At 43.9% G+C, this 16270-nt stretch overlaps 2 protein-coding genes across 2 annotated transcripts in view; both read right to left on the reverse strand.

The window, feature by feature from the left end:
* Window positions 1–16270, reverse strand: part of FBXO3 (F-box protein 3) — a 38817-nt gene that overhangs the window by 18156 nt on the left and 4391 nt on the right. Inside the window, exon 3 of the mRNA XM_037040480.1 lies at window positions 11388–11551. Within this exon, the coding sequence (XP_036896375.1) occupies window positions 11388–11551 (164 nt within the window). The remainder of the gene's footprint in view (window positions 1–11387; window positions 11552–16270) is intronic.
* Window positions 13571–16244, reverse strand: LOC118983186 (60S ribosomal protein L12-like). Its single transcript, XM_037040538.1, has 2 exons — window positions 16239–16244; window positions 13571–14226 (listed from the first exon to the last, which is right to left on the reverse strand). The coding sequence occupies exons 1-2, from the start codon at window positions 16242–16244 to the stop codon at window positions 13630–13632; spliced, it is 603 nt and encodes a 200-aa protein (XP_036896433.1). The 3' UTR covers window positions 13571–13629.

The raw sequence follows: 16270 nt of genomic DNA on the forward strand, positions 1-16270 counted from the left end.
TGAATTCTATCCAAAACGCATTGCTGAAATAGAGGAAAATGAATGGAAAATCCAGAGAGACATCACATTCGACTGGCTGACTTTTGAGCACTGAGCAAGCACAGTCCTCGGTTCCCTCTCAGCAGGGAAAACAATGGCACTAAGGAACATGCAGAGTGGTGTGCACCACTAAGAAACCCACGATGATCTTTCCACATTGCAGTGCAAACATTAGGGCATATCTCATTTTTCTTAATCTAATATACCCACACTTCCCTATTAAAAAACAGAACAAAACAATCTCCAGAAGTCCTCTGAACTGACGTTGCTGAACAGTCTTAATGCAGTTACTGGGAAACATAGGAGTCCAGTGTAGGTTCATGCTGTGAGGAGGCCAGTAACTTGAATTCGATTTTGCATGTGGGTAAGCCTGCCATATAGTCTAGCTTTTAAAAGTGTGAAGTAATTACAAACACCAGGAAAAGAAGTTTACTTCCAGCAATGGTCCACCAAGTTGCTAGATCAAACCTCTGGTTGAGAACTAGGAAAACCGAACAACAGAAAATTGGTTTCCAGGCTGCTGGAGAACCTCAGAGACAGTGAGCCCTGGTGAGCTGAGAGGTCCAGAACAGAGAGGCTGAGAGGTCGGCCAGGCCTCCAAAGGGGCCACCTTGGCTTTGAGGCCATTGCCAACCCTGAAAGCAAATGACTGAGAAGCTGAGCAATGCCTTTAACGGTATCACAGGACTGAGTGAGTTTCCAAAACTGATGCAAACACCAAACCACAGGCTCAAGAAGCACGATGAACTCCATGCAGAATAATTACAAAGAAAGTCGGATCCACATATATTACTGGAAAACTGGAAAATCAAAGACAGAGCAATTTTAAAAGCAGCCAGAGAAGGGGAAAAGCCTTCAAAGGAACAACAGGACTGACAGCAAAATTCTTAACAGAAACAAGAGAAGCCAGGGAAGTGGTGTCTTCGAAGTGCTGAAAAAAAATCCCTACTGACTAGAATTCTACATTCAGTGAACATATGCATCAAAAGTGAAGATGAAATAAACCCATTTTTAGATATCAACATCTGAAAAAAATTCAGCAGTAGTGGTCCCTTATAAATAAATATTAAAAGGAATTTTTAAGAAAAGTTTTTACTTATGTATTGATTGATTTTAGAGACAGGAAGGGAAAGGCAGAGCAAGAGGCAGAAACATCAACTTGTTGTTCCGCTTATTTATGCATTCACTGACTGATTCTGACATGTGCCCCGACTGGGGATCAAACCCACAACCTTGGCGTAGCGGGATGATGGTCTAACCAACTGAGCTACCTGGCCAGGGCCCTGAGAGGAATTCTTCAGCCAGAAAACAAAATGATCCTAGATGGAAGAATGAAGGTCCAGGAAAAAATGAAGCATAACAGAAAAGATAAATCTAAGATAATATTAAGTGTATAAAATAATAACAACATTTTCAGGGATATAAATACATTAAAAATTAAAATAATAAAACCTATAATACAAAAGGCAGAAGCAAAGTATTTGGAGTTAAAATATTTTAAGATTCTTTTATTATTCAGAAAGTGGCAAACCTAGTAATTAAAACAGGCTTTAATTAAATAAAAATGGGGGTATAGCACTGGCTGTTGTAGCTCAGTGGATTGAGTGCGGGCCTGCGAACCAAACAACCACGGTTCGATTCCCAGTCAGGGCACATGCCTGGGTTGCAGGCCGGTTCCCAGCAGGGGACACATGAGGGGCAACCATACATTGATGTTTCTCTCCCTCTCTCTCCTTCTCTTCCCCTCTCTCTAAAAATGAATAAATAAAATCTTTAAAAAATTTTATTTTCTAAAAAAAGGGGGGTACAGAATAAAAGATAATCAAGAAGAATGCAACATAGGAGTACTCACTCAGGTGGCACAAATAAAAAAACAAGTAAACAATATATCTAAACTCAACCATATTAGTAATCACATTAAACATAAAGCTGAAATAACCTAACCTGACAGACCAGACAAAAACAAAACATAAGAAGTACATCTTAAAGGTGTAGACAGAGAAACGAAAGCTATAATAGATCCCCTGGACTCACACAAAATAGGTTTTAGGTAAAGAGCATTATTAAAAGTAATGGAGGGCTTTTTGTAATGACAAAAAGATTAAACTCACTACACAGATATTATAATTCAAACTTTGTGTACCTAATAAGAGCTTCAAAATATATTTTTTTAAATGAAGAACTACAATGGAAAAAGATACAACCATAATCATAGTGGATGTATTAGTTTTCTATTGCCATGATATTAGTGGTTTAAGAACACTTGTTTACTATCCTACAGTTTCTGTACGTTAGAAATCTGGGCACAACTGAATTGGACCCTCTGCGCAGGCCCCACGAGGCTGAAATCACAGTGCCACCTGGGGCTGCCATTTCATCTTACGCATCTTATGTTGGGGTCCTCTTCGGGCTCACTGGTTGTTTGCAGAATTCAGTTTTTTGCTGTTGCAGCTGAGGCCCTCGGCTTCTAGAAGCCACCTGCCACTGCCGATCACCTGCCCTTCACAACACGCCAGTGCACTTATTCAAGGCCAATGGGAGAGATACTCATACTTTTAATCTGTGACTTCTGGAAGGGCCCAGGTCCTGTCAAGACATACCTGATTAGGTCAGGCCCCCTCAGAATAATTTCCTCAAATCAATTAATTTGGGACTTTCATTCATTCATTACATCTGCAAAACCTCTTCCTCTCTGTCATACAGCATGACCTAAGCACAGGGCCAAAATCAGTTCTACTCACAGTCCACTCACACTCAAGGGAAGGCTATTATTATGCCATGCACGTACCACATAAGTGTGGGGATCTTGGGAACAATCTTGGAATTCTGCCTGTCAAAGGGAGAAATTTTAACACACCTCTCTTAGTAACTAGTAGAACAAGTTATCCAAAAAATTGACAAAAGTACAACATGATTAACAATATATATGCATATTCTGAAAAAGTCCAGCCATTGTTACTATAACAACAGTTTGTATGGCATCTGTGTAACCTGGCAGTCAAGGGGTGTGGACTGCAATGCGCATGTGTGAACAACGATGCCTTCACTGTCCTAACCAGTGGGGGCAGTAGATGCTGTTAAGTGACCATGCGCACTACGTGGCTGTTGAATTCAAAATGACCGAGCAGGTGTACAGCAATGAACCTGGATACTGGAGGCATCCTGCTATGTAATATGAAAAATAGAGACATTTATTAAAGAAGATACAAGAAACATTGTACATAGGACAATGATGCCTCAGTCACCTTCGAAATAGGTAGGTTGGGACCTCACATAGTTCTCCCAATTGCCATCAGCTGCCCCATCATAGTTTCCTGAATCTTACTGATGGTCTGAAATCTTTCCCCTTTCAAAGGTGATTTTAGTTTTGGGAAAAGCCAGAAGTCGCAGGGCGCCAAATCTGGGTTGTAGGGGCTGAGTCACCTGGGTGATTTAATGTTTCACAAAAAACTCTGCGCGAGACGTGATATATGAGTAGGTGTGTTGTTGTGATGAAGCTGCCAATCACCAGTTGCCCAGAGCTGTGGCCTTCTGAATCATCTGGATAGTTTCCATGGGAGAATGCTCAAGCTTAAAGCAAAATTTAATGCAGATCTGTTGCTCTACTCACTCAGTTATTTTGAATGCAACGGCCACACAGTACCTATGCTCACTCAATGGCATCTACTGCCCCCAGTGACTAGTATAGTGAAGCCTTCATTGTCCACACATGCGCATTTTGGTCCACTGTCCTTAGCTGCCAGGTTACACAGATGTCTCACCACTTCCACAGTTAATCCCCACACTGTTGTCCACGTCCATGGGTTCTTCATACATGTTCTTTGACTAATCCCTTCACCTCTTTCAAATGGTCCCCACCTCCCTCCTCCCCTCTTATGGCTGTCAGCCTGTACAATGTTTCCGTGCCTCTGGTTCTGTTTTGCTCACTAGTTTATTTTGTTCATTAGATTGCTGCTCTAGTAAGTGAGATCATACAGTATTTTGTCTTTCACCGATTGGCTTATTCCACTTAGCACAATAGTCTCCAGTTTTATCCATGTTGTCACAAAAGATAGGAATTCCTTCTTTTTTCCTGCTATGTAGTATTCCATTTTCTAAACATACCACAGTTCTTTAATCAACTCATCTACTGATGGGCACTTAGTCTGTTTCAACTCTTGGCTGTTGTAAATAACGCTTCTAAAATTATCTTCTTATACTACTATCAGAAGGTACTTTCTTCAATTTGATAAAGTATCTACAAAAAACCTGTAGCAAACATCGTCTCTAAGGGAGAAATGTTGAAAGTTTTCTTCCTGCAACCAGAAAGATAAGGGTGTATACTATCATCCTATCTATACAACACTGTACTAAAGACTCTAGTCAGTTTAATAAGGCCCTACCCAGTGCCATAAGGCAGAAAAAAGGAACAAATGACATATAAAGATTGGAAAGCTAGAAATAAAACCTTCATTAGTCTACATGCTCTAGGAAATGCAAATTAAAACCAACACTACACACCATTACAAAGGCTAAAACACAAAAGAATGACATTAAAGTGCTCATAGGAATGTAAAGTGGCAGAACTTTAACCATGCGAATTGGGTTTTGGCCCCCTGGCACCTTGAAGCTACGTGACCCAACGACTTGTGTTGAAGGAAACAGGTTTTTATTAACAGGGTTCCCACCCTGGAGGGGCCAAGAGCCCCCCTACTCAGAGCCCTTCTCTCCCATGAGACCCAGAACTGCCCTTGTTCCTCAAAGGCTGCAAGCCAAAACCACGCCCAGAACTCCTCCATTCCCTTATCCGTCCCGACAGGTCTCACAGGCAGGCCTCCATCCTCTCCAGCACGTGCACCTGAGGGTTTCAGAGTCGCCATCCTCTCGCAGCAGCTGTCTCTCTCAGGGTCTGCGGTCCCTGCTCCCAGTCTCCATGTGCCATGGTCCAGAAACCATGTGCTGTGCTGCACTGGATGACGGTGTCCAGAAGCTGCAGCCCAGGGAGGCACATGTCCCTGCCTGGGACCCTGCCTCCAGGAGTGGGCTTCCATCCTCTTTGGGGTCTAAGGCCCTGGGGGGCCCCACATCTCTTGGTCCCACAAGTGCTCTGATCTTTGTGGGAAGCAGGGCCAGAAGCCCAGAACGTCCAGCTGCCAAAGCCAGAGGGAGAGAGCTTGCACCGAGCTCCAAAGTCTCATACCAAGAGCCCCTAAATCTAGTGCATGAGAGAGCCAGAGTGAGAGCCTTGCTGCTGTTAAGTCCCACTCTCTTTGAAAACACCCCCAAAAGAAGAGCCCTGCTTCCCTCTGCCACACCAACCAGTTTCAGAACAGGCCGTTCAAAAGCACTATCCTTCAGAAATGCAGAAGTCTGCAGCTCAGCATTCCTGGTCACAGTTCAGTCCCAAGCATCTGTCAGGAGTCTGTGTGCACTGGCCTGAGTCCTTCTCACAGCATCAGCGTCTCTCCTCTAGAGCGGCCTTTACTCCAGCCAGCAGCTCGCCAGTGTGTCTGTGTGCTTGGCCAGGCTGGTCCTCCACAGCATCACCAGCTCTGCCGCTGTCTTCTGCGTGGGAAGGGCACTGAGGATGTTTCCAATGGACCTCCAGACCTCCAAACAGACAGACCTACGATAAACCGAGCTTCTGTTTCTTAGCGTGCTACAATTTTAAAGCCTCGGCTCAGAATTTCCTACGTGGCTGAATATTCGGTCTTCTATGGTGCATTATGTGTCCATCATTTTTGTAGCTCCCCAGTGTCTCTGACCCTCTTTTGGCTGCCATCTGTAGTCAGGGCAAGAGTTTCCAGCCCTTCACAGGCAACCAGCATGGGCATCTGGCCCCACAGCTCACACAGGGGCTGTATGAGGTCCCCGTGTGTACCCCAGGCTACGTCACATCGCAAGTCACGCTGCCAGCGCTGCTTGTACAATTTGCCATAGTCAATAGCTCCTCCCTTCAGAAAGGCATGGGCTGTTAACCTGCCTTTGTCCTGCAATGTGCCTCAAATGCTGCGCCTTCAGCTCTTTGGGCACCCCCCCACCAACCTTTTTGCAGAATTGGGTGGGGGGCAGGGGATGGAGTTCTCCTGCTTTCCAGGGACTCTATGCTGTGACCTACTCCAATACAGAACCACTCTGAAAAATTAAGTTTTTTAAATTTAATACATAAGTATACTCTACAACCCAGCAAATTAAATCCCAGGTATTTACCTGATAGAAATATGCTTGTATGTACACCAAAATGATTTACATTTGTATTATTTACAATTCTTTTACACTGGCTTTATTTGTAATAGCCAAAAACTAGAAATAACCCAAACACCCATCAATAGTAGAAGAAACATACAAACTGTAGTCTATTCACTCATATAACGGAGCACCACACTGCAACCAAAATAAACCACTGTTACAGACAACACAGTTGAACCTCTCTCTCTCTCTCTCTCACACACACACACACACACACACACACACAGAGGAAATAATTCACAAAAAATACATACTTAATCATACAATTAGATCAAAAAGAGAGAAAACACTCAGTGATATTAGCCATCAGGAGAGCGGTTACCCCTGAGAAAAAGGGAGCGTTCTAGGTACAGACTGTTGCTTGACTTGTTGACTTGGTGGGTGCCACAGTGGGTGTGTTCACATCCTGATAACTCACTGAGCTGCGCCCTTCTGATCTGGGCACATGTCTGTAGGTTGGCTCACATCACTCACTGGTGCTAGCATGTGGCCATCACATACCCACAGATAAGTGATGAGAGGCACCATGCCTCTGCGTTAATCCTTCTGCAAACACGCAACTCCAGTCTAGTCATGAATAATACTTCAAACAAAGTCAGTCTGAGGGACATTCTACAAAATACCCTCCCAGTACTCCTTCAAACTGCCAAGGTCATGAAAGATAAGGAGAGACTGAGAAACTGCCGGAGACAAGAGGACACTAAGGAGACTCGACGACCAAATGCAACGTGGTTTTCTGGATTGGACACAGGAACCGAAAAGGATCTTAGCAGACGAGCTGGTGAAGTCTGCATGAAGTCTGGAGTTCAGTTAATAATAACATGCCAGAATGAAGTCTGCATGAAGTCTGGAGTTCAGTTAATAATAACATGCCAAAACTGAAGACTGCAGTTTTGCCGAATGTCCCACAGGGCAGTGCATTGGGGGAAAGTGAAACTGGTAAAGGGTGTACGAGAATTCTGTTCTATTTCTGCAACTTTCCCGTAATCTAGGACTACTCCAAAATAAAAGCTTTCTTTAGAAAAGTTTAGTACAAAACATCCTGAGTAACTGCCTGAACCAGAAGCTGGATGACTAGAGAAACTAATATTTATGTAGTTAGTACTACATGTTGGATATTTAACATAAAACACTGAGAAACTAAGAATTTCTCAAAGAGGCAGCTAGAGAGAAAAAAAGAAAAACAAATGTTGCAAAAGAGAAAATGTAAAGAAATGTATGCTTACAAAACAGTAAATCCAGATTGAAAGTTTTTTTAATCCTCGTCCAAGGATATGTTTTTATTAATTTTAGAGAGAGAGGAAGGGAGAGAGAAACATTGATGTGAGAGACAAACGTTCATCAGTTCCTCCCATCCATGCCTTGCTCGACAGGCATCTAACCTGCAACTCAGGCATGTGCTGAATCAAACCTTCAACTTGTTGGTACACAGGACAACGCTCCAGCTGAGGGCCTGGCCAAGTCTAAAAATCAAGGTTTAGAGAGTCATCTACTATAATAGAATTGGGGAGTCAGACCAGGTGAACCTCAGCTCTACCACTTATTGACTGATTCCCTGGCAAGTCATCTCATCTCTTTAATCCTGTTTCCTCATCTGTGAAATGGGAGATCACACCACCTGCCTGGAAGGATTAAAGTGAGGATTAAATAAGCTTCATGTGCTTAATAATAAAATGCTTTACTGGTACTCAAGAAATATTCATTTATATTTTCCTTGCCCCTTAGCTTACTTGTATGAGGGAAAGGTTACTAGGAGCTAAGAAACCTAGATTAAGAGTTCTGTGTCCCTTACTAGTTACGTGACTTTGCATAAATCACCCAAACTCTCTGAGCCTGTCCCTTCACCTGTAAAACAAGGGGAGTGGTATAAATCAGGAATCAGCCTGCTGCCTGTTTCTGTAAATATACAGTTTTCTTGGAAGAGACTCCCCCCTCTCATTTGCTTATGTATTGTCTATGGTTGCTTTCCCACAACAACAGGGGAGTTAAGTAGTTAAAACAAGGTATCATCTGTCCCTCAAAGCCTAACATATTTCCTGTCCAGTCCATTTAAAGACAAACTTGCTAACCTTGGGTCTAAATGACCTCTAAGGTCCCTTCCACCTGTAAAATTTTAAGCTAACATGTAAGGTAAATGTGGAACTTGAAGACACACGATGCACACTGTTAGAAAGATCAGTATAAGATGTATTAACGCACCATAATTTCAAGACACTTATAAAAACTTCCCCAAGCCCGATACCCATTTGCTTTCCGAGTTTACTTTCTAGCTGCCAGCTCTATGGCCTTTAAAATTAAGTCAGGGACCAAGCCCACCGAGGTGAGCAGCTAGGTCCCTGACTCGGTCCGAGGACTCCCGGGCCCCGCCCTCCTGGAGCCCCCAGCTTCTCGACAGTGAAGAGCCTTCATGCTCTTCCAGCTCAGGGCCAAGCCCCCGGAGAACTGACACCTGAGAGTGACCTGGGGCCCTGTTGCGGGCTGAGTTCCTTGCTGGGGCCGACAACCACACCCTCACCTCCAATCACTAGGTACAGAACAGTGGGTGGGGAGGCCTGGGAACACCAAAAGGAGTGCAAGACAACAGAGAGAAAAAAAAAGCAGCTACTGTTACATATCCTTAGTTTCTTGGTAACCCTGTGCCTGAAAGGAGAACCATGTCCACATTCTCACATTCCAAATGTCCGAATACGGGACTAGCTCTCTACGAGTATTAAAACACTTAAATTAAACAGGACGGGTCCTTTCTCCCCTCAGCTGCTGTGGAGACCATAGCTCTGAAAGTCAGCCTCCCATTCCAATCCCGGTTCCGTCCTTTGCTTTGTGATGGCAAACAACTTACTTGGTGTCTTAGGGAGTTCACCTCTATAGTGAGAAGACTAATTACCTACCTCAGCAAATTTGGGCAAATTCAATGGAGTAATAAAAAGTACTTAGTTAAGTGCCTAGCTTCGTGTTTAATAACTGATAACTACTGTAAACCTCTTTTACTCATCACCACCAAAGACATATTTTCAGAATTGTTGCCCTCCTCAAATTATTTAACCTCACATACCAAGTGGATAACATAATCTTCTCTTCTAAGGAAAAAGCTATTAAAAATATCAGTCAAGGGTACTTTCCGTCAAAGCTCTCGCTCTCTCTGCTGAATCATTCTTTCCTTAGCTCCTAGCAACTCAGTTTTAAGCACCTATGTAACCCACCCCCCACTCTTCTCACACTGTTTCCGTAAGTGCTGACCCTGACTAACGTGTACCTTGTAGACAAAGAACTCATTTACAGAAGAATCTTAGGAACCAACTTCAAAAGACAGAGACTCCCGCCGCCTTTGGTCATCCCAGCTCTGGGACACATGCTGACCTTCAGCCGTGGAACAGGATGACAAAAGCCAGATGACGCACACCAGACCACGGCCTGACCAGTTCCGAGGTCCTCACCAGAACAGACTGTGCCGGTCTGCTGGTACAGAACTTTTCAGCCCCCGCCCTTGACCCTCTGCCCTGCTTCCCCGTTTCTCCCTATAAAAACCTCTGCCCGCACTGAGATGTTCAGATGGGCTTTGGGACGTGAGTCCCTCATCTTCTCAGGTGACTGGCACCTGATAAACTACACCCCTTCTCACGGGCACCTGTCTCATGACTTTGGCCGTCACTGCAGCAGGCAGCAGGCCCTGCGTTTTGATTCCAGCTGGTCATGCCATCACGATTTGTATGAAATCCCCATCTGCATGGGCATTACAGTGGGAATGTGAGATGTAAAAGGGATGGTTTCCAAAGAGACCTTCGTTCAAAGGGCGTGCACACTAGTACAACTTGTACTTTTGTACTTTGTACAACTAGTACTTGTACTTGTACTTTTGCTACACCAATCCCCGCTTTGGTGTAGCAAAATGAAAACATGAATAAAGTTTCTTTTAGCCCTGGCTGGTGTAGCTCAGTGGATTGAGCGCGGGCCTGTGAACCAGAGGATGGCAGTTCGATTCTCAGTCAGGGCACATGCCTGGGTTGCAGGCCAGTTCCCAGCAGGGGACCCATGAGAGGCAACCATACGTTGATATTTCGCTCCCTCTCTCCTTCCCTTCCCCTCTAAAGATAAATAAATAAAATTTAAAAAAAAATTCTTTTAGCAGAGAAATTTGAAAAAACTTGAAGGCTAAAAGAGATAAGTAGCATTATATCTGCCATCTATTTATGCACTTTTGGGGGCATAAATTTCAATAAAAAAATCAAATTAATAAGAAATACCTTGTTCACACTTCTTACAAAAATTAGGTAGAATGGTGTAGTAGAAAGCGCAGATTCTGGGGTCAAATAGAAACTTAGTTCAAATCTAAGTTTTCACTATCCTGTAAGTGTCAAACTAGGGATGAAAATTTTCCTTCCTCTGCCCTGGCCAGTGTGGCTCAGTTGGTTGGAGCGTCACGCTGTCAACCAACAGGTCGTGGGTTCAGTTCCTAGTCAAGACATACCAAGGTTATGGGTTCAGTGAACCCATAACTAGGGAGTCAGGACACATGCGAGAGGCAACCCATCAATGTTTCTCTCTCACAGATGTTTCTCTTCCTCTCTCTCTCTCTCTCTTCCCCTCTTTCTAAAATCAATAAGCATGTCCTCAGGTAAGGATAAATAATTAACTAATCTTCTTAAAACAGAAAGTTTTCCTTCCTCTATTATGCTGCTCTCACAGTCTTAAACACCCAGATCTTTATTATTTAGTCTCTTTCAAAAATTACACTGGCAAACACTTACTTGTACTGAAAAAAGTAAAGAGGATTGTTGATAGAGTAGGCAGTTTTCCAATGAAAAAATTATTTTAAAAGAAATCACAATCGCTATCTTCAAGCAATCTTTGTATCACTAGTCTGTTTATACAAAAGAAATATAAGAACTTTCCCTTTGAGTAAGTAATCACGTGGGACATGAGGCAGGCCGAAACAGGGCAGACCCCACAGCAAGGGCCCTTTCAGCAGGACAGGCTTCCTATTTCTTTGCCCGAAAGTGAACGGTGAATTCCAGACAGTGTGGGATTAGCACAGACCAGCACGGACGACAGAGACCCAAAGTTACTTAACCTGTTTATGCTAGTGACTACAATGGGGAAGGGAGACCCTGTATTCCCAGTACCTTTCAGAGACAAAACCATCCGAGGACATCTGGGCTCCAAATATTTCTTGAGATCATCCCAAGCCTTTTTAATAGCAGCGTAGTGGTCAATGTATCTTCCTACATCCGAGTAAGTATCAATGAAGAGAGATTTCCAACACTGATTCTTCTGTGCTTTCTCTTCCCTAAACAGATTACAAGAATGAGATTACAAAATTTTTGAAATGAAATTTGCATGTACTTTAGACACTTACCAAGATACTGTATTGGAAATTTGTGGTTATTTCTGCCTTCCTTTTCATTTATTTTAGCCACAAATGAGGACTAGACAGCAAACAGGGACACCAAAATTTTTAACAGGTGTTATTGCTGACTTGGTGGGATTATGACACTTACAATCTTACTTTTTTTTAATATGTATATTTTATTGATTATACCATTACAGTTGTCCTGTTTCCCCCCTTCATTCCCTTCCACCCTGCACACCCCTCCCCCACCATTCTCCCCCCTTAGTTTATAACATGTCTCAAGTTCTTTAGATTCTATATTTCCCCTACTATTCTTGCCCTCCCCCCTATCCATTTTCTACCTACTGTCTATGCTATTTTCTGTACCTTCTCCCCTCTTCTCCTCCCCCCACTCCTCTGTTGCTAACCCTCCACGTGTTCTTCATTTCTATGGTTCCACTCCTGATCTAGCTGTCCTCTTGGTTTGCTTTTGTTTTAGGTGTGGTTATTAATAACTGTGAGTTTGCTGTCCTTTCACTGTTAATATTTTTCATCTTCTTTTTTAAATATAAGTCCCTTTAGCATTTCATATAATAAGGGCTTGGTGATGATGAACTCCTTGAACTTGACCTTATCTGAGAAGCACTTTACCTGTCCTTCCATTCTAAATGAAAGTTTTGCTGGGTAAAGCAATCTTGGCTGTAGGTCTTTGGATTTCATGACTTGGAATACTTCTTTCCAGCCCCTTCTTGCCTGTAAGGTCTCTTTTGAGAAATCTGCTGACAGTCTGGTGGGTACTTCTTTGTAGGTGACTGTCCCCTTATCTCTTGCTGCTTCTAGGATTCTCTCCTTCATTTTAGTCTTGGCTAATGTGATTATGATGTGCCTTGGTATGTCCCTTCTTGGGTCCAACTTCTTTGGGACTCTCTGAGCTTCCTGGATTTCCTGGAAGTCTATTTCCTTTGCCAGACTGGGGAAGTTCTCCTTTATTATTTGTTCAAATAAGTTTTCCACTCGTGGCTGTTTCTTTCCCCCTTTGGTACCCCTATAATTCGGATGTCTGTTCGTTGGAACGTTTAAAGATGTCCTGGAGGTTCCTAAGCCTCTCCTCATTTTTTGAATTCTCATTTCTTCATTCTTTTCTGGTTGGATGTTTTGTTCTTCCTTCTGGTCCATTCCATTGATTTGAGTCCCAGTTTCCTTTCCATCACTATTGGTTTCCTGTGCATTTCCCTTCATTTCAATTAGTTTAGCCTTCATATGTTCCTCTAATTTGTGACTATAATCAACCAGTTCTGTGAGCATCCTGATGACCAGTGTTTTGAACTGTGCATCTGAGAGGCTGGCTATTTCCTGGTTGCTTAGAGTTATTGGCTCTGGGACTTTGAGTTCTTCTTGTGCCATCTTTTGGGCTGTTCGTGCCTGTTAAGTAGCAGGATCGGAGCCCTAGGTGTTCACCAGAGCAGGGCAACTCAGTCGCTGGGTTGTGACGCTGTATGTGGGGGCGGGGTAACGAGGAGCAATGGCGACCCGTCTGCTGCCTCCTGCCGTGGTCCCCACAGGTGCGGCAGTTGCCACTGTCACCGGGGCCCGTGTGTTTCGACCCACTGCACACGAGTGTGCCACTGCTCTCAGCCCTCCACCACTGGGTTCACCCACTGGGGCCTGCGTGGTCCGTCTCACTGTGCGCGAATGTGCGACCGAGGTCAGTCTGCCCCACACCCTGACTGGTTCCAGGCTGCCTGCGTGCCTGTGTCGGGGGATCCGTCCTGCCCGACCCAGCTCCACTGCTGCCTCCGCCTCTCTTACCCGTCCGGTAGAACGGTTCGTTGTTGTCGGACTTCCGTATAATTCAATTTTCTGTTCTTTGGCTGTGTCTTTGTTTCTCCAAACCTTTGTTGTATTCAAACTTGGTTGTGGGAGAAGGCACAGTGTTTCCACCTATGCCTCCATCTTGGCAGAAGTCCCCTTACTTTCTTTTTTTTTTTTTTTGATTGTTAAGTGATCTTTAATTGAAATATTTTCCTTTGTAGTTCTTAACTAGCCGGGCACTCCACTGCACCGCTGTTGATGTCATCTACGATGTCATGAGGGTGGCGGCCATCAACGTTGCAGCCCACAGACTGGGCCGTCCCCAGGATCTCTTTAATGGTTCCAGAGAGTTCTCTAGCCAGAGATCGGTGCCGCATCTGTCGGGCAATGCTGACAATCTCGTCAAAAGTGATGTTTCCACTGTGCTTGATGTTTTTCTGCTTCTTTCTGTCTCGTGGTGGTTCTTTGAGGGCTTTAATGATCAGGGCAGAGGCAGAAGGCACGACTTCAATCTGGGCCTGTCTGTTCTGAATGGTCAGTTTCACTGGGATCCGCAGACCCTTCCAGTCACCGGTTGCTTTGGCAATGTCGTCACCAACCTTTTTTGGAGACAAGCCCAGGGGGCCGATCCTGGGGGCCAGGGCGGACGTGGCACCGACTTCCCCGCCGGTGCGCCTCAGGTAAACGACTTTGACCTCGTTGGGGTCGAACTTCGGCGGCCTGGTGGAGGCAGCTGCTGTCGGACGAACCCGGATTCGGGACGACCGAAGACAGTTGCACCTTCGCCTCCTCCGAGCCGAAAGCCGAAAGCCCCTTACTTTCTATTTAATTTTTTAATCTTTATAACATATGTGAACAATATATGGGATATAAAATTTCAACTTGCGCCTAAACATATACCAATTATAAAATTTAAAAATGTGTGTGTACAGTTGACCTTTGACCAATGCAGGGACTAGGGATGCAGACCTTCCCAACTTTCCCCCCCAAAAATCTGAGTGGAATTGCTGACGCCCCTAAACTTAACTACTAACAGCTACTGTTGATTGGAAGCTTTATCAATTGTAAACAGTTGATTAACATATACTTTGTATAGTATATGTATTATATGCTGTATTGTTACAATAAAGTGAGCCAGGGGAAAAATGTTAAGAAAATCATAAGAAAAATTCATTTACAATAGTTATTGAAAAGAATCCACATAGGGCCCTGGCTGGCGTAGCTCAGTGGATTGAGCAGGGGCCTGCGAACCAGACGATCACGGTTCGCTTCCCAGTCAGGGCACATGCCTGGGTTGTAGGCTGGTTCCTTGCAGGCTAACTACCAGCAGGGGACGCACTAAAGGCAACCATACATTGATGTTTCTCTCCCTCTCTCTCCTTCCCCTCTAAAAATAAGTAAATAAAATCTTAAAAAAAAAAAAAAAAGAATCCACATAAAATTGGACCCATGTAGTTCAAAACCATGTTGTTCAAGGGTCAAGTATAGTTGATCTAATCTTAGGAATCATATAGCATCGAAGTAATCACACGATTCAACATCTGTGTTTGGTGCAATTCCACAAATACTTATTGCATGTCTACTTAGCCACTTGAGGACGTAAAAAGAAGGCACATTTTTTTCTTGCCTTCTAAAAATGCAGTCTTATCAGGGAGAAAGAATGAAGTATAAATTCAAGAGTCAGAAGTGATACAAAAGAAGGCAGCCACAAAGCCTCGAGGCCACACTAATGAGTTTGACCTTATCTTGTAAGAAATGAAGAGCCACTGCAGGGTTTTAACTGGGCAGCTCTTTCAGAGCGGCTGTGGTTAGGGGTGCGCCCGCACCAGAGGCTCAGAGGGCAGTTAGAAGGGTTTTGCCGTAGTCTGGTAAGATGATAAATGGAACGAAAACTGGTAGCTCGATGAAATGAGCAGGGAGAGTCAAGAAATATACAGAGGCTAAATCAGAAAGTCTCAGTAATTTAATACAGGGAGGGTCAGGGCTGGCAGGGAGAGGGAGGAAATGAAAAAGAAGGGGCAGGGAGAGGGGAAGAGAGAGGAGAGATCCGGGCCTAAAGGCCCGGGTGGATGGGATGTCCCGCCATGAAGACTACAGTTCGGGAGGATCAGGTTTAAAGATGGGGAAAAGAACAATTTGGGGTGTTGTTTTTTCAGAGGGGGGAGATGTTAGAAGGAAAGTATCTTTTCATTAATATTAATAATACATTATTTATCAAAACCAAAAAATACCGAAGAACTTATATTGAAAAACTAGTCTCCTGCTCTAGGCCTAACCCTTCAAAGCAAACTAGTTATTTCTGGAAGTTATCTCTATAATTCTAAATGTTTTTGCCTCTGTTCTTGATTTTTTAATTTTATATCTTTCTACTGATGCCCTAAAATAAAAGATCAGGATATAGCAATATTTAAAATTCCCTCTTCCCTGTTCTTCCTCCTCCCAATGTTTACTAGCTCTGGTATTAATTTTTAGTTCTACTGAGTAGCTTGCAACTTTCAGTAATACACTTAAACCTCTGCTTCTTGCTTCACAACTTCGGTCACTACCCACCCCCACCTGCCACCAGCTCAATCTAAGAAAAAGATATCAGTAATCCTACCCCTTCCCAACTCCCACCTTCTGTTACCGACACTCTTATTCTGCCAAGTTTATTAACATGTACTGAATTTGGCGAACCAATGCAAATGTTCGGCAGACATTTATGCAGACAAGTCTGCAGTTGAGCGGACAAGTCGGGGAGAGACATTCAGGCAGCACACAAGCAGTCACTGGGAACTGTAACCGTGTGTGTGAGCAGGAGAGTTCGCAGACGGGAGAGATGCTGGGGGAACACCGGCATTTACTGGCAGGCATGAGAAGAGCCAC

This window comes from Sturnira hondurensis, unplaced genomic scaffold (genome assembly GCF_014824575.4).
Source record: "Sturnira hondurensis isolate 20B ecotype Veracruz unplaced genomic scaffold, ASM1482457v3 Scaffold0002638, whole genome shotgun sequence".
Taxonomy (NCBI): domain Eukaryota; kingdom Metazoa; phylum Chordata; class Mammalia; order Chiroptera; family Phyllostomidae; genus Sturnira; species Sturnira hondurensis.